Source organism: Diadema setosum, chromosome 12 (assembly GCF_964275005.1).
Source record: "Diadema setosum chromosome 12, eeDiaSeto1, whole genome shotgun sequence".
NCBI lineage: Eukaryota > Metazoa > Echinodermata > Echinoidea > Diadematoida > Diadematidae > Diadema > Diadema setosum.
In genome coordinates, this window is record NC_092696.1 from 17,421,176 (window position 1) to 17,441,106 (window position 19,931).

At 38.1% G+C, this 19,931-nt stretch overlaps 1 protein-coding gene across 1 annotated transcript in view; it reads left to right on the forward strand.

Moving 5' to 3' along the window:
- The first annotated feature begins 256 nt into the window (after positions 1-256).
- Positions 257-19,931, forward strand: part of LOC140236036 (uncharacterized) — a 33,023-nt gene continuing 13,348 nt past the window's right edge. The window contains exon 1 of the mRNA XM_072316012.1: positions 257-517. Coding sequence (XP_072172113.1) covers positions 326-517 — 192 coding nt within the window. The 5' untranslated portion in view covers positions 257-325. The remainder of the gene's footprint in view (positions 518-19,931) is intronic.

The window sequence follows — 19,931 nt, forward strand, 5'->3', positions numbered from 1 at the left end:
GCTCCAGCGTGCTCAGTCGAACTCGATGCACTTCCAACGATTGTCAATACATCGGTGTTGTATCGTCGAGCTTTCAGTGTTTGAGCTACAGCACGTCGCGTGCGTGCAGAGCGATACGCTAGGCGATACGCACACACTGTTATAAAATACAACGTGCTACCTGGCCCGCTATTAGTCATAAGAACAACATAACGCACTCATAAATCATGTGAATGCAACAGGATCACATTGGAAAGGTGAACTGCTCGGAGTATTATTCTGGATATAATATCTTGTCCAGTGTCCGAATCCGGGTCAGTGTGGGCACGACTGGCCCTGTAGAACTATGAAGCCTCAGGTTATGGCCGTATCGTCCACCGCGGGTGACATCGAACTTGGAAAACATGCAAACGGGCACCTCCTGAGCACGGCAGACGAGACCTCATTCAAACGCGAATTGTCCGATAGCAGCGGCTCGGAGACAAGCAGCTCTCGTTCGCGCGAACCTGGAGTCTCGAAGCACCACCGAAAGAAACTGGTAGGTATCACAATACAACTTTTTTATTTTTATCTCTTAACTTACGTGTTGCAGCAGTGTGTTCGGTAAGTATATGTTTTCTTCGGTGAAGAATACGAATCGACGTCATCTCTAATCGCAAACTTTTTTTTTAATCTTTTACTGAGTTTTGGTGATAATGCTGTGGTAGTATGGCTTTGTTATACACAGTATGCCATGGCTAACATACATTGTACAGTATAATAATATATTACCAACGTGCTTTATGTTCGTAAAATCTCAAGATGTTTAGAATATATTTTGTTTATATCATTCATGATTCAGAGTAGATAATTAAGAAATACCTGACACATAATGCTTGTCAAATCACTTACATTGTACACCTGCCAGCTGTAGAGCTCTGACAGCCTACATTTAGATCGACACATAATTATTGTCGTTTCTGTTGTGTATCCTTCACTGTTGAGCTGAACATTGTGCATGTACAGTACTGTATATCTGTAAATTACTTTGTCAACGGTATCCGAAATTATTAGGTCTATTTACCACAACCTCTCGGTTTACATTGAAATGGTTTAATTCTTTTATGATAAAAATGTTTGAAATTTGTCGGTGCAAACGATTTATAAATGCCCCCTTTTTTCCAATTTTCGAAAGCACTTTTTTTTTTTCCGCTCGACGCGCGCACAGGTTCAATATGTTAAAAGAATTATTTACACGTTCAGTATATATCATTTTGCAGTATTTCAAGTGGCGCTGTCTTTGTCACGAGAGATAACCAAAAATATATAATTATTTATCAGTCTTCATGATTTATTGTATGTCATCTCCTGCATAAAGGTAAAACCAAAGGTCCCTACTCTGTAATGGAACGGCCACTTGATACTTTAAAGGGATAGTGCAGTTTTGGTTGAAATGTGGCTTCAAGTTTCCGACTTTTTCTTGCATGAGTTGATAAGAAACCTCTTTTGAAGTATGAAAGAGTGTACAATATATTATTCTAAGAGGAATTCAACGTTTATTTAATGAAAATTGGTATTGAAGTTGTTAAGATATCCAAGGTCCTACTAGGCTAATGAAAGATGGGAACCACCTTTAATAGGACCACTTTGTTTTACTTTGTTTTTGGATATCAGCCATTTCAAAACCGGTTTTCATCAAAATGAAATAAACTTTGAATTTCTGTTTAAATTGTATACTCTTTTCATCAGTGGTTTCTAATTATCTCGCAAAAAAAAAGTTTACCTGGTAAATCTAAACTCCCCATCTCAACCAAAACTATTTTACCATCCCTTTGATAAAATATATATATATTATATATATAAAAATGGATGTGAATGCATTTCACGACTCCACGCTATTTGACATTTTCGTTCATAAACAGAGCTCATCTTAGAAATGAGAGAGAAAGGGGGAGAGAATCGGGTTTCGCGTTGGATACTGCGATCGTATAATGAACACTGATAAGAGGATGTAACAATGCACCACCATGCATACGCACCGCTGGGATCTTACGTCCGCATCAACGAGGAGTTAGTGATTAGTAGGCTTAAAGTTCCCATTTCTCTTATGTTATGTATAAAGTAGGTGTGTACTTCTCAAAGTTTGGAAATCGAATGGAACTTTGGAAGAGAGATCTTGAAAGTTGGATAGACAGAGACTGGGGAGGAAGAAGAACAAGATGAGGAGGAGGAGGAGGAAGGAGAAGAAGAACATGCATGATGAGGATGATGATGATGATGATGATGATGATGATGATGATGATGATGATGATGATGATGATGAAGAAGAAGAAGAAGAAGAAGAAGAAGAAGAAGAAGGAGAAAAAGTTGGTGAGGGGATGGCCTCATCTACAGTATAGTTGCTGAACATTCCGGCTTTAATGAGAAGCTCCATATCTTTAGAAGGGGAAGTTCAACATTATACACAGCTTATCAACAGAGCGTAAATGATGTGTAGATTATGATAACGATCGCTGTACACCGTGTAGTAGGAAGTGACATATTAATTCCTCATGCTATGTATCAATTTTAGTGCTTTGGTAATCACTCCGATCTGCGGTAGGGTTGAACGCCAAAAACCAAACCGTACTTTATACAGGGGGAGGTGGGGTGGAAATCCCAGTTCAGTGCGTTATATTTTGCTCTCTCCATAATCATCGACAACTGTACGGCTGTATGTACAGTACAACATGAACATTATCTTTCCGATCGACCGGGTACCATGCCTCACTGCATATAGTGTACAGCTGTAATACTGTACATCACCACTGACGTCATACTTTGTGATACTTAACCACTTTGGTTGACGTTTTGCAGAGCTGTTTTATTTTGGATTTCATCAGCTGTCCAGCGTTCTAATGTCAAAAATATGTATTATACGCTGTATGCAGCGCTATCCCAAACGATCAAGCTAACATACATGATGTTGAGAAATAATATCATCTGTGATGGAGGTTGAAAGAAGTTGCAGTGTCGCGCCGACATAAAAATCATCGGAGCTGTAGAAAGGAAATAATGTTCATGTACAGTACATATACTGGAGAAGAAAATGACTTGTATAAAAGTTTACTGGCCACTAAGTATTCCGCCTACTATCGCCAATTAAGCTTGAACAGACTGTATTGTTGAAAGGTTGATGTACATGTATAAGGTCATCGCTCCATTACTGAATGACATCAAAAACTGAACTTTGAGTTGTATACTCTATTATAGTTGCCTGTCCGTCGATGAATCCATGCCAAACTTGACAGTTGATATGGCAACTGGTGACACAAACTTATAAGAATACTAAGTACATGTTACATGTACACCTCCAAGTTCCTTGCCATGAATGTTCAGATACATGTACATGTATAATGTTATAATAGTTGTTTACGCTCGTGTCATTTTGACGTCGCAACAACGCACTAACAAACAAAAAAAAAGTAACTATCGAAACTAGAGGAATGCGATAATCCCTCACAGCGAAATACACCCGCGACAGTTTGGTGCTACAAGAAGAAAAAAAAAATGCACACATTCTACAGATAACTACAGTCATCTTTGAGCAAAGATGATACCTAAAGTTGACGTTTGAAGTGCATTCCTTCTCCTATAAACTTATTTAATGTGTGCATCTCTGCAAGATGAGACTGTAAACAGTCAATAAAATACAACTTGTGGATGCGCTGTAAATCGTTCCAACTTCCACACTGGATTATGATATGAGAAACGAAAACAAAAATGTGTCATTATTGAAGTCATTTCCCTCTGATGGGACATGTTGGTTACTGATCATGACAAGTTTTGTCCTTATCATAGCTTCTACATTGTATACATTTTATCGCATTTCGCTGATTCGGGCTTGTAATTATTATTGACAGCGGGCATGCAGTACACGTGTACACGTGTATATAATAGGCTTATTGACTGAAATGCAGTGCAAATGTCTCGGGTGTCGTCATCAACGAAATCAGGGTCCTCTTTCGAAGAGTGATTGCATTTACAACTTAAAAATCTATAGTTCAGGGTGACAACAGAAATGCTTGTTTAATTACAATGCAGGGGTCGTCGTTGCATTGTTTTATTTTGTCAAACGCAATTTTGCGTTTCCTTTTTTTTTTTGGGGGGGGGGATATCCTTGATAATTTATTGTTATACAATTATTGCTCTTTTGTGTTTTGTCGTATAAAGCCGCATTCTCACACAATCATGTGATAATGTCGTGCCTCACAAAAAGTGAGATGTACAATTATGTACAATGATTTATAGAAACAATGTGTGGAATTGCTCGCAACTTTTTACAACAAATTGGCCCTCTGTTGCAAACACTCCCACCACTTCCTTATACTGTATATAAACTGTTAAAGACATTAATATATCACTGCATGTAAAAAGATGATTTTATGCAATGTAAGACATGGCAGTTATGAGTAGTTTAAGTTTTCAAAAGTTGGAGTATACTTGCAGTCAACGCAATATGAAAAAGTCAGTCATTAATATCTAATATAAATAGATATAAAATCAAATATGTAATATCTAAGTCTTTTAGAACAGAACCATGCAACGCTGTTAAACTACAGTATGTTGTGTGCTTGTTCACGCCATTTTTTAATCTTAAAATAGGAAGAAATTGATGGATACTGTGTAATACTGTTTTCTTTTAATTAAAACGTTCATTTTACATGTATATGGCTTCATTTAGCAAGTTCGTTTGCTGTATACAATTTCTCCAGTTTAAAGACTTTTTTTTTATGTTTTACCTAGTGACATTTTTGTTTTCGTTTTTCTTGTAACAACACAATACACTTGTACATGTTGGTGTCCAGAGATTGGCCGCCGTGAATTCATTATGTTCACACTAATGCCGCGAATTATACATTTCAAGTGCCCGAGCAATACGCCCTTTATCCTATTAATCGGTCCATCGTGCACTGTAATTCTATATTTAGCAAAGCGAAATATTTCATTGAAGTTAATACTTGGAATGAAAGTGCGTGCCAATACAATATGTAGGTTATTTTATCAGTCGTTACTTTATCAAACACACACAAACACTCTGCAGTTGATTCATAGAAATTAAATGATACGGGTGAAGTCGTTATTGTTGACACACTATTCATTATAGATATAATGCGTTTCTATTATAACGTAAGAGCTTTATGAGTGTCTGAATGGAGATGCTGCACGTTTAATGATAGAGGGGGAAGGGTTGTACTGTACATTATTATCATTGTTACGTATTGCGCTTTTTAATGTTCACGTCTTCAGTGAATGTACATTCTTCAATAACATCTGAAACGAAGTCGGAATTACTCATAGTGAAGGCGGGAAGCAACTAATTCTGTGCCAGGTCTTTTTAGCCGCGATTTTGATATTAACTATCAATCTCCTCTGAAAAAATAGAATATCTACGTGTACAACTCTAGTCGTGAAAGCTTTGTTGAAATACCTTGTATTATCCTCCTATCTCTTTGTAATGATCAGAGGACGGGTCTGTTTTTGTAGGAAGTATCATACGTGGCATGTGAACATGTGACTCATCTTTGTCGAGACTGGCTGGCTTTTTGACCGAAAGAATCAAATCAAACTATCCAATATTATTTCGCGTATAATACAAACAGTCACAAGGGATAACATAGGTTAACTTCACCCACGTGATCTCACCGTAGTGCGTTGGTTTGGCTCGCGTTCAGATCGTAGGTTTCCGTTACTGACAGTCAGTTCGCCGGCGATCCGTTTTGCGGTAACTCCACCCACGCTGCCAAACTGAAAATAACTTTCATTGACGCTTGCCTAAACATGGTCTGCCCGACTGTGTGTGTGCTTTTTTGCAAAAATTGGCGTCTGTTTGACTACATTTACGCCAGTTATTTTTTATGTCGAATGAAGGGCACGTCCCGCAGGAAATTGGCTTTCAGTCAAAGATGTGAAAGGATCGCTTGAAACTTGATATTTGCATGCTTGCATATTTTGCATGTTTGTCAACTAGCTAAATCTACATTGACAGGGGTAATAAGTAATACAACATTGCAGGAAATGACTGGTTTTGCTTTTGTATTTAGCTTACCCTGTACTATAGCTCTCTCGAAATGAGTACATTCATGAATGCTTATATTGTACAATGTACCTTGACAGGTTTTTTTTTTTTTTTTTTTTTTTTTTTTTTTTTTTACTATTTCTACTATTTTTGTATTATTTTTTCAATTATTTCACAGTTCTCACGCAGCGGAAAGCGTGATTGCAACCATACAATGTACTATTTGTGTATAGTTGTACATACTTTGTTGATATCACATTAGTTCATTTCAACATTGAAACATCGATCACCATGCAGTTCCTCAATCACAATGTATTATTTTGTCATTATTTGCAGATGAAACAAGAGCCCAGCTTTAGTGCTGAAATAAACATGTAGTTCTGAAATGTGAGTTACGGATCTGGAGAAACGACAAATGTAAAAATGTTAGATACTAATCAATGTAAAGTATTGTTGAATATACAAAATGTGAGCAATAGTATAACAAAATTGTTTCTAGAATAAACCGTCGTTAGTTATGCTTCATCAAAAAAAAAATTGTGTGATCTCCTTTGATATACTTTGAGCTTTATTGCAATTTTTTGTATGTTAGGATGATTTGTGGTACAACTGACATACACATAATGAACCAAAATGTGATAACTCGAACATATATAAAATCACTGCTCCCAATGGTAAACAGTACCGCAGTATTATAGTTTCATAGTGATGAGGCGTAAGTTTATGAAAACAGTTTAATCACCTTTGTAACTGGTGATTATCGAGACAGTGTAAGTATTTTACGCTCTATTTTACAGTTTATATGATTATAGGTGGGTTGTGTGTTCCTCACAGTACACCATGGGACATTATAAAATGGTTTTAGAATCTCTGCAATCTGATGGGTCAGTTGTCATGCATTGATTTTTACTCTTTCACACTGAGCCATGCGTCCAGTAAAATAATGCATGGTCAATGCGTCCGATAACATCCGAACGCATGGCTGAAGTCTTGTATAGTGTACATTGTAGTTTAGGTGTGTCGGACGCTTGATGGGGAAAATAGTTGTATTTCATGAATTTACGGGCCCATTTTATAACACATAGATGATGCACAGACCTATTTCGTGGACCAGTGAGAATAGGATGCTCTCGTTTAACTTTGGAACGGTCTAAAAGTAAAACCCACTTGCAGCGCTCGTGGGTTTAAAGGGTGTGTACAGTTCTGGTCGAGGTGAGGATTTAGCTTTTAACGTTTTGCGAGATATTCAGAAACCACTCTATGAGATGTCAAAGAGCATGCAGTTCTAAGGGGTATCAAAAGTTTATTCGATGAAAATCGGTTTTGAAATGGCTGAGATATCCAAAAACAATGTGAACTAAAGAGATCCTAATAAAGTTGTGGCATGTCGCCTTTTAGTATTAGCACTTTTTTGGATATCTCGGCCATTTGAAAACCAATTTTCATCAAATAAACGTTGAATCCTTCTTAAAATTACATGCTCTTTCATATTTCATAAGAGGCTTTTCATTATCTCACTTAGGAATGTTCAAAACATGAATCCCCACCTCAACCAGTACTGTACTATCCCTTTAAACAGTTCCAAAGTTAAACTCATGCATCCAATTCTCACCGATCCACTGTCTTTTGCATCATTTTGTATTTATGTACTACACCACCTGTACTTGAAAAGAAAAGCACGCGCTTCTCGCCTGTGTGTATTATTATACTAATCGATCATGTCGGCGTATAATTATACTGCTGCCTTTATTCTGCAGCATCTGACCCGTAACGTCGCTCATTTCATCATGTTCTCCCATTATGTGCCAGGTACGAATGTGGAGTATATTACCCTCACATGCTCTTGACCTTTGCTCAGTATGATTCCAAAGGGTATCCAGAGGAGAAAATGTTTGTTGCTATTTTCGCACTGTTGTTGATAACGCGGGAAAGGAAAAAAAATGCCCATGACTGCGCATTGACCCCCCCCCCAAAAAAAAAATGAATTAAAAAAAAAAATAGATAAGATGGGGGGTACAAAAAGGGAATGCGATACGAGACTGTTTTTTTAACTGTACGTGTTTAATCTCTATATGTCTAGGTGCTGAGTGTAGTATTTTAGTTTTGTTTTGTTTTTAAATCGACGGATATCACTGCCAATGCATGCATCCTACTGTTTTCATCATATTTCTGTTTTACGCGTGTATTGATTGTGTTGGGTTGTTGTTGTTGTTGTTGGTTGTTTGTTTTTTTTTTTTGGGGGGGGGGGCAAAATCATAAAACATGCAGTTTTTCTTTTCTTTTTCTTTTTCTTGTTCTTTTGCTCAAGTACCAATTTGTTTCTTTGAAGTGAGTCAGTTATTGAATTTTTGATTTGTTGCTTTTTCGAGCAGTCACGTATACCATATTCCGTGCAATGCGGGATTTAGGAGAACAAAGCAAAGCATTTTTGGAAACAAATTTTCTGTGAAATATTGTCACAAATACATACAGTATACGAAACGTTAGGCTCGTGCAGTAACTTATGATTATGAATATATCGATGTCGTTTGTATATTCCCGAACTTGCCGCCTGACGAGGAGACAAGGTAGACAAAAGATGAAAGAATGGAAACATCAGATATGATAGATAGATAAATGGAATGAGTGCGTGGCCGAAGAAAAAACCAACTTAAAAACAATCCACAGATGTGTAGATCCACATGTACTACACTCATCCAGAAGTACCACTTCTCTCAAAGGCATATGAATAGTAATTTTGATAACGTGTTGATACTGTAATGGTCTATGCATCTGGCAATACCCTGATTTGAGTGGAACCTTTTAATTCGTACCGTCTGAAGGACGGAAACTTTGCAAACTCCTTCTTCTTGGTGACGTCCTCAAAACTTTGCACCAATGAGGCGAAAGATGCCGGGAATAACAATCCGGGAATGGCATGTTGCCTGGATGCCGAACGTTGAACTGAACGCGCATGCGCTTTGTAATGGCCTATAATAGAACCGCGATCCTATTCCATTCTGGTGATTATAATCTTGCTTGTTTTATGATTTGTGAGTTGTTGATATTAAAGCACTTCGGAGTTGCTGTAATTTTGCTAAATCATCAACGAAAGACTTGGGTTTCGTACATTGTATGTAGCTGTACACAATCCAATTTAACTGGAGTGTACGTATAGTCTTTATGTATAAGGTTCGGAAGTAAAATCGTGCATCTATACTTTGTATGCTAAGTAGGCCTGCAATTTGTATGTATTTAATGAAGATATCACTATGTCGTTAGGAAGTGACAACAACAACAAAAAAATAAATCACACCTTTCGTATTCCTTGAGCAATTTTATGAAATATACAAACATTCTGATATCGTGTGTTTGATATTCTTATCGATTATCATATTCGACTGAAAGATATAGTGTACTTATGAGTATTGCACTAATAAACCCCGCTGTCGATTCCTTCTTCTGTTTTGGTGTAATTACGTGCTTGTTGGAAGCTATCATTCCAGAAAGGTCACACTTTACTCACCAGAAATAGGAACTTTGGCCGGGATGAACACACATCTACGATAATTATGTTGTATGTGTATACGATACAGATAAGATTAAGCAATATACAACAAAACAGGAACTATACAACTAAGTCTGGATATGCGACGCGTAAAAAAATATAAAGTAGTATAAAAACCGTCGCCCGTGATAGGGAAACTTGACTTTGAACATCGAAATTCAGATGCGGTCGCCGGTCATGGAGTGATATGGAAACCAAACAGTGGATATCAATCGCTTGGAAAATAGCCGTGATCGCGTTTTAGTTGCGTTTCCGGTTTTTGTTCTTTGTCAGTGTTTGTTCTTGTTGTTGCTGTTGTTTGTTTGTTGTTGTTGTTGTTGTTGTTTTTTTTTTTTTTGCAGGGTAAACGAACGTTTGTTGACTCGGAGGAGGTCATAAGAAATGCGAACATTACTGTCATTCAGCTCAATCACTTGAATTCCAGAAGAAGGAATTAGAATGACAATGGATACTGAGCAAAATATGTACGGTATCCAAGCATTAACTCAACAAATATCAACCTCACTATACAATACAAACGCCCACTGATGTAAAACGTACGAAACGTAAAACCGATTATTGTTATACTGTACAGAGAAAAATGAATGGCCGATAATGATTGCAATAGATTGTTATGAAGATTCTTGTATTAAGAGGGCTTGCCCTTTATTTGCAGTAGGTTTTCACTTCTCTGTGTATTCGGACCTATACGCGGATTTTCGTTGTTTGTTTCGTCGCATTTCGTTTTTGTTTTGACTCTTTAAATTGAGTCGAGTAGCCCAGGAGCTCCCACAACCTCCTCCCCCCCCCCTTCCCCGCGCCATGAATGCCATTTCAATACTCAATACATACGTGTAGGTGATAATTCCCTACACGGATTTGCGTTCGAAGTGTCACATTTTGCGGCGAAATCGGTGATGCGGCATTACTACCAAAAAGAGATCGACAATCCGGTTTGACAACCCAAAGCGAAAACTAATGTGTTTCTTTGCCACAAGTCTAGGCCTACATTTTTGTTATACTTCAAGAGAAAATGAGATTTGCATGTATCTCTATCTATTAAATAATGTAAACATTACTTTACATTGACAGTGGTTGAATAAAAAAAAAAGGAAAGGTTTTTTTTTTTTGTTGTTGTTGTAAAGATGCATTAAATACTCCAAAATGAAAAACTCGTGTACTGTACATTTTTGTATGTAAGCAGATGATAAATAGGTTTAGTGAGATGCTATATTCAGAGCATAAATATTATGTACATACTCGGCAGCCGCAAGAGGAATTAACGCCCGAATAACATTGTGGGTAAATGGCGATCTGGATTCTGTCTCTCGAACCAGGGTCGGTCCACAGAACTCTTTACGTCATGTACGTGGGTTCAATCGTTGTTCGATCTTGCTGGAACTTCGCTTCTGAAGATTGAAACACTCATTTTCAACGTGTGATACTTACGTTAATTCTTTCTCGTGAAAAGGCATAGAAATCGTCGTCTGGATGTCCTTTTTAAGCCCCCCCCCCCCATACCGTATACGGTCGTATGCTCGTCTATAGTCACTATCTAGTGTACTGTGTGTCTCCCCTCCCCCCCCCCCTTTTTTTTTTTCCTTTTTTGTCTTCTTCTTTCATCTGTAGAGCCTGGATGGACGTGATCAAGGTATATGGTCAACTTTTTATGTCTCTCATCAGACACTTTAAAGGTATTATTTACCATTTGCAGATGAAACAAAAGCCCAGCTTTAGTGCTTCAAAATAGTTCTAAAATGTGAGTTAGGGATAGAAGCAACCAATGTAAAATTTCGGATCAGTTTAATCATTGCTTTAAGTATTGCTAAATATACGAAATGTGAACAATAGTTATAATAAAATTTTTTCTAGACTAAACCGTCTACATTTATGGTTTATTTAGAAAAATGGTGATATCTACTAGATACTACGTCTTTATAGGCTTTATTGCGAAATCTTTACTTATGGTAGGATGTTTTGTGATACAACTGACCTGCACATATGCATCAAAATGTAATAACGAACATTTTTTTTTTTTAAAGAATCACTGCTCCCAATAGTAAACAATTAAACAATTCCTGTAACCAGAATTTTTGCAGAAGTCGCGACGCGGGGTCAGAGAACAGAGAACAGCGAATTGATTGAAGATTATCAGCAGCATAGTAAACAGTGTCGAGAGATAAATGCTGGCAGGCGTTGTGCGTGAAGAATCCTTCTCGTCTACCTTTGGGAACCTGTAGGTGCGCCTCGTTACATTCGTTATCATCTGCTGCCTATAAAGTACGCGCTTAAGTGGGTAATCATCTTTTACGAGACTCTTTCGCTTTAAAATGGGACTCTTCAGAGCGCTCGGATGATACAATAAAGAAAATACTCTCCCGAGGATTTACTCCCTTCCACGTGTTATTCTCGGTCTCTTTGTAATACCTGGCTTCTTTAATCCGAAAATTTTACAGACTTCGATTCATCGTGCGTTTTTGTCTACACGGTATATTATGTGGTGTGTTTGTGCGCGTGCAACTCCTATGCAAGTTTTGTTCCCATCACTCGAAGGCAACATGCTTTTTATAGTACATTGTATTCACAACTGTGAATTGCCCGCGATCTCGTTGTGTTCATTCGCTCAGAAATGAACATGATAGTTGTCCTCTGACCTCTGCGTATGCTTTTAATAGAAAACAGAAGTTCTTCCTGCTGCAATAGGTGTCTCTCGGAGTCAGTAAATGTGACAACTGGTCGACAGAGGGATTCTTCGTGACCGTGTCAGGGGCTTCTCTCTTTGTGTATTGTCTGGTTTCCGCGAAATCGCGCCGGAAAGAGCGTGGGCGTAGAGGGAGCGCTGACTCATGACAGGTTGACCCGTCGTGACCCTCCATGTAGCAATGTGGCCTGCGAATGCAATAGATTACATCACCTGGGACTTCGTTTTATGAGAGATTAACTGGTGATTGTCTCACGCATGTGTTTGTTTGTTTTCCACTTTTTGAGATGGAAATATACAGCTGCCCTAGCTGGAGTCTCCCCCCTCCCTGGTCTTTCTTGGGGTCCAGTTGGGTGTGAGCAGGGAGAGGCAGGGAGGTGGACCTCCCTGGTATGAGGGCGGAACCACTTCACCCGTTCCGGGTGCATCCTGGTTTTTGCGATGAATTGTGAATGAAGCGGGATCTTTTTATGTCAATGCGTTGTGACTCTCTCATAAACGGGACCTCCATTTTGATGTCCTATCCAAGGGACAGAGTTTTTTTTTTCTCTTACTATAATATATTATTCTTTCTATTATTGCTTACTAACTTACGAGTAGGGGATGGTATGATTACACACAACATTCCTCAGTTTGGCCGCTGGGAGGATGACTCGGGAATCGAACCTGGGACGGTCCTTTGGATCTGGGGGCGGACGGGCTAGCGACTGAGTCAGATCACCCCAGCGTGTGAAGCAATAGTTTCCGTTTATCACGTACGAATGCGGTTAGAGATGAAGAGCGTCCCCAGATAAAAGAAGGATTTGATATCTGGAGATCCGTCACCAAAAACGCATACAGACTGCGAACAAGGATGTGATCAAGGAGGTACTAGGCGAGCTCGCCTAGTACCTCCTTGATGTGATACTGTACATTGTGTATCCGACGCAACATTCCAAGGCAAGGAGGCCTGACTATTCAAACCGCTTCCGCTCACTTTCTTTAATTGATTCTTATCTGTATTTGACGCTACTCTAAGTTACTCTAACAAAAAATAACGGTCTTTAGTCGACGGCGTGACTCGCCCACACATACTATAGTATCCATTCATTGCTCCACCATAACACAATGCAATATGACGGAAAAGCTTGAGCGTACTTGTAGTGTACCATGTAGACTATAGAATAGATCTCTAAATTGATTTTATTTCCCCGTTTTCCCTCTCTCTGCCTTTCTTTCTTTCAATCACCTCCTCACTATCTCTCGTCGTCCGAATTCATTTTCGAAGGATATCAAAAGAATTGCTATTTAGATTAATCACGGTATTGTTTGTTTGTTTGTTTGTTTGTTTTTACTCGTCGTCACAATCATAATGATGAGAATAATGGGACGTCCACTACTAGTATATAGGTTCTGTGCTGTGCTAGTTTCGACGCGTTGTATTCCTTTTAGATTATACTCATTTCCTTTATATTTCTTTATCCAATATTTATTGACACCGGGAATGCACTAACTAGTAATTTGGTTCGGGTCCTTTCTTCGTTCACAATAGGATCTTCGTATTACCAGAGAGGTGGAAGAGAGTCCACCTCCCTGGTATTACATTACGGTCAGAAAGTCGAAGTAATATTGCGGGGTAGCAGGACCATAATATACTGTGCATAATGATAGGGACCAGCACCGGATATTTGGTATGGCTATAGTCTCAAGTTTTCAAACCCATTTACTGTGTTTGATCCTACTTCGAGCACTTGGCAACTTTCTTGCAATATGGCAACCTCTATTTCAGGAAGGATAGAAAATAGGATAGAATAGATCATTCCGTAATTGATTGGAGGGTTTATTGAGGATGACTAGGGGGTGATCGATGAACAACGTAAAAGGACGTACTTTTTTTTTTATAGAATGTCCATTTCGCACATTGATGTACATTCCACGTGAACATACAATGTTAAAAAAAAAAAGTAGGCCCATACAAAATATTTCGCATAATTACAAACTGTATAGGACCTATTAGTAAAGAATACAATAAACAGATGTGAAAGAAATCTTACGTACATAAGAACGATGACTCCCTTCTCAATTAAAGCAATGTATTATATTATAAACAATGACTGAAATATTCATTTCGGAACACCGACATTAAAAGTGATCAGTATTTATATAGGAATTAATACAATGTATCACAAAACAAACGAAAATCTCCCCCTTCCATGTACCTCTACCTTAATTTTGTATAAGCCTATAAAGCTAACTTGTTGATACATCCGTATACATTCCACTCACACACACACAATTTACAATGTACATATCGCAACACACACACACAAACAAACAAACAAACACACGCCCAACTTACACAAACCCACGAACAAAATACGGGCGATTACTCTCATACAAATTGTAGGTCCACAGGCTGTCCATGTATGATTTTCCTTCGGGTGCGTTACGTATTTATGTTATTGATTAATGTGCTTTATACATGTAAGACCCGCCAATCCCGCGCCGAAAACGCACATTTAATTTGCTTAATGTATTTAGCCATCATGGTTCTCTTTTCGACCCCTTCAGTTTCACCTCTTGTGAATTTGCATTACATTCTTTTGCGCATGCGTAGTGGAAGAATGTGAACGTGTACTAGTAATAACATTAGTCGATTTTTCTTTGTTCAGTATTACTATAATATGTGACTACATGTAGTAGAAGGTTAAAGCCGGGCATAAAATTTCCACGTGTGCATGTTTGAAACTCTCTGTAAGCTTGTCAGTTTGTCGCATCCTATTTTCAATATCCCCCTCCGATAAACACAAGATTTGGGGGAAATTGCCGTTGATGTTTACATAACAGTCAAGTGCATGTGGAAGGATAGTATGGATGTAAGCACAATCATGTTTTTATTGAAAACTCTGTATAATAACGTGTATATTTATGAGTTTCGAATTTCAATGCATTTCTTGACTTCACTTAGATTTAGGCACTAGGCACTTGAAGAAGACAAAACTTTCGATTCTTGAACAAACATCTGATTTCTTATTTTTTCTGCCAAATCAAATGACATGTCAATTCTTTTGGCATTAGTATCTCCAGTCTTATCAAGCTAACGGGGCAAACATGACTTCCGTCTTCAAGAATAAACCAACAAACTTGCAGAATTATTTTCTTTATTGCACTACTAACGGATGTCCCGAATCAGGCCAGAAGTGCCTAGGTTCTTGCAAGAAAAGTTCGTAACCCACGATGTTAATCGCTGCCTGCTGCAATAATAGGTACTTGAAAGCGGGGATATGAATATGGTTACAGATCGCTTATACCGAAGGTTCGGTAATCCAAAGGTGAAACTATAGGTTCGTAATCCAATGGTTCATTAATGCGAAAACCAAATACAATGTAAGATTCGTTATTCCGAATGATTGCTAGTCCGCACTTCTTCTTCTTCTTCTTCTTCTTCTTCTTCTTCTTCTTCTTCTTCTTCTTCTTCTTCTTCTTCTTCTTTCCATTTTCGGTTTAACGAACCTTACTTCATTTCGGACTATCAAACTTACAGAAATAACGAACCTTAATTCATTTCCGAATTAACGAACCTTTGGAATAATGAACCCTATTTCTTTTTCGGACTAAAAAACCTTTGAAATGACGAACCTTCTGAATAATGCCACAAAATGTTCGGATTAAAGAACCCTACTTCATTTTTGAATCAACGAACATCTAGGTGTACGGATTATGTTTATTTCGGAATAACGAACCTTCGGAATAACGAACCTTCGGAATATCAAACATCATCTGTGTTATGGTAGCCCTATAAGGTATTCTGAAAGAGCAGTCATTACACTGAACGGGATTTCTATAAGGTAAATAAGACCTGTATTACAACCTGTATGTCGATGCCGAAGTTTCTTTTTTCCTTCTTGAACATTGTAGAATAAAATGCGATTAAGTCTAGCAACTCGTATCGGATTCTGTGGCGGAATAGTGTCGGAATTGGCGTTTGAATGAAAAAAAAAAACGGAGAGGGCAAAAGAACTTCATGGAAGAGCGATTTGTTTTTCGACTTCTTTCTTTCTTTTCTTGCCAGGTATTGGCGAATTTGTATCTCAACACCCACACTCCTTTCGTTATTGTTCACTGACTGTTGACGCGTGCATTTAATGTCAGGAGAAGAATCACCGAGTAGTTGCTATGGTCGTAAACAAAACAACTATCGACAAAATAGATAAACAGTGGACGAGCTTCCTCTGTAATATCAGCGATTTTCAACATTCTTCTCGCGTCTCTGATTTAGTTTTTTTTTTCCTGTTCTCAAAGTCAAGACAAACCATGAATCTTGTATAGCAAGAATGACGAAACAAGGGCAAGACTTACGACAATACAGCAAGTCAGATTTCCCCTTTGCAAAACTGGAAGTATTTAGAAACATATCAATGATAATGGCAGACATTATATATCCACATTACGCACAGCCGTGTTTTCCTATATAGTAAGTTGTGAGAAGGTGAATGCGTACAGCAGTAGTATAACTTTTGTATGTTACAGTTTGTCAATGCCCCAGCATTCACTATTTAAGTGTGGAGCCGCAGACTAGTTTGAAAATTTGCGTTGAATTATGCAGGTACACAGTTCCTGTTATAATGAAGATTATAAATGTGTGCTCATATTTCCTAATCCGCCATGTACATCCGTGTGAGTTGGAGCAGTTGCGGCCTTGCAAAGAAGATCACGATGAGAAACATTGCCAGGAATGGAATGAATTATATACACTATGTAGTCAGATCATTGTTCTAAAAACTAACTAGAAGCACAACGTCTATGTTGTCTGCGTTCCACAATCATCACTGATCATTAATACATGTAGGTATTATCAATATTCAGTTCTATTCAGTGAGGGCTTTATGAATACTGTTTTGGGATGTTTCCAGTTAACAATGATAGCTACATCTACATTGTATATACAGTAGTGTTTGTATGAGATTGGTGTCTCTGCTATAAAAAGAAGAACTAAGGGGGTGAAATATATTGAAAAGAAAAAAAGGATGATCGTTAAATGTCTCAAAAGGGTGTGAGTAACAGAATTCACCATAAATTATGAAATTCCCACGAGGCACAAGCATTTTCAATGAACTGTACCCTTTGTATATCAAAACGGTTCATTGAGAATGTTGATATTTGTTATTGATATTTGCTCCATAGCGACCGCGTACATTTTGATTCCGTGTGTGGGGGTGTGTATTATTATGCTTGTACAATGCATGCTATGTGTGTTTGTTCATCCATGTGAACGTCATTATACAGTGAATTCATGTTGCATAATTACAGGATACTGCAGTGTGATAGGTATACGTATCGTAATATTATACAACACTAATATGTGTATATGTTTGTGATAGAAAGAGGGAAATAGATCAGTGAGTGATAAAACCCTCAGCAATGTAAGAATGTGTCTCTCTTTAAAGGGGAAATCCAGAACAAAGTGAAGTTAGTCTAAAAAGATCCGAACTTTCAAGCACAACAGTGAGAGTTTGATCAAAAGCGGACGTAATTTAAGGAAGTAATTAAAATGTAAATTTTCACTAATTTTCACGAAACAACTCTCGAGCAGTCAATCTGGGTATGCATGCAAATAGTGAATTTATATGCTGCCATTCCCCCCCCCCCCCGATTTTGATCAAATTTTCATTGTTGGGCTTGTAAGATTTTACTCTTTCTTATGTATAGACTAACTTAAATAACTGGCCTGGAATTCCCCTTTAAAGTTCGAGTACTATCGATTTCCACCAGCAGCATTTGCACGAGTATCGCTCCCCACCATCACCTCTTGAACACCACTTGCATCTTCTATATACCGCGATCGCATTTCACGCCTACACAATCGTTATTGGTTGTCATGGTTACCAAGGTTTACACGGTCACAAACGTCGGAACGACCCCACAACTTGTGATTGTGTTGAGTACTCTGAAGTGCATACAGTATTACCATGATCATTGATTTCGTGTAAGTGAAGACGGATGCCTTTAAAGTGGAAATCCAGTCCACGCATTCGAGTCAACTTGAGACGAATAGGAAACAAGTTTTTCTGTTTGTTTGTTTTTTTATAATTATGCATATATATATATATATATATATATATATATATATATATATATATATTTTTATTAAAGGAGCTTTCGCACCTTTCCAAAGTTTCATGTGTAATAGTATAATATCGGTCAAGATTAGAGCAACTAGATGTGGCAAAAACGTCATAGCCAACTGTCCGATTGGTTCTTGCGTGTAAATCACTTTAGAATAGTTTTGAACAGTCATAGAGCGGATCGTGCACTAGTACATGGATTGTATCTTCTCCCTTTTAAAGTTGGATATACATTGTATTGGGATTTGGGCCTGGGCCATAATTGCATGAGAAAAAAAAAAACCGCAAACAAACAAAGAATTTGAATTTTCAAGATTTTGTGTATAGACTATTCGGAAATTGTGAGACGATCACAATATAGTCATCATCATTTCACTCATTTGCCTAAATTGTTGATAGTCACTGTTCAAGAAGTGTTTTGTTCCAAAAAAAAATTACAGCAAAACTTTCAATTTCGAAGATTTTTATAAGTTTCATCGGATATTGTTGATCAATTTTCACCTTTGAGCCTATGCAATTTTAATGGCTTTTTGTTTTGTTAGTAACTTTTGACTGGTCCGGAATTCCCCCATTATGAAAGTCATTGTTGGGTCACCAAAACTGCAGAATATGATTATGAGCCTAAACATTAATAATTTTGGGGGAGGAAATTAAAAAAAAAACAACAACAACAAACAAACAAAACGGAAATCCTTGTGCAGAAAATGGATGACGTCTTGAACGACCATCAGTGATAGTGTATTCCTTTTTGTTTTAAAATTACATTATGTCTGTGTTTGTTTGTGTTTGTGTTTGTGTGTGTGTGTGTATTCATTCAAGTTTGAGTATTTCTTGTGAATGCCTTTGACGTCTGCGAGTCTGCTCGTCATGCAGTGTGCGTTCATATAGTGACGTCTTCATTGTCGCCTTGACGGAACAATCATGGCGTTGCATGGAAGCCGCTTGCACGTGATGCACCAGAAAACGGTGCGGCGGCGGTTTTGTGTCGATGTTCAATGCCTCTCGCTGTGGCGCCTTTGTTGTTGGTAAGTCGCAGGGTAACATTCGGACCATTGGGTCGTATCTGACCTTCATTTACTTCACTGAATCTGTGATCAAGGACGTACAAGTGTAAAAGATGAGTAGTGGCGCGTACACGCACTGAGGGTATAAAATAGCCCATTTTCACTCGGGGAGGTAGAAAGGAGACGCCACGCACTGCATGTGTAAAGGACGGGTAATTTCGTTGTACAAAGAGGGAAGGTGACCTGGTTACAGCTCGTTATTCCGAAGATTCGTTATTCCGAAGGCTCTTCAGTCCGAAGATTCTTCAGTCCGAAGATTCGTTATTCCGAAGGTTCGTTATTCCAAATTTCAGTTTCGGATTAACAAATCTTCGGAATAACGAACCTTCGGAATAGCGAACCTTCGGAATAACGAACAGCACCCGGTGAACCCACCACCCCCTGATTGTATACTGCAGTGCTTTGAGCGTTTCGTGTTTGGCCAGACTTTTAGTAATACACCAGATAATCTACATCTGTATACTTATTGTACGATATGTGTAATGTCAAACCCAGCGTATCTTTCACACAGTCACATGCA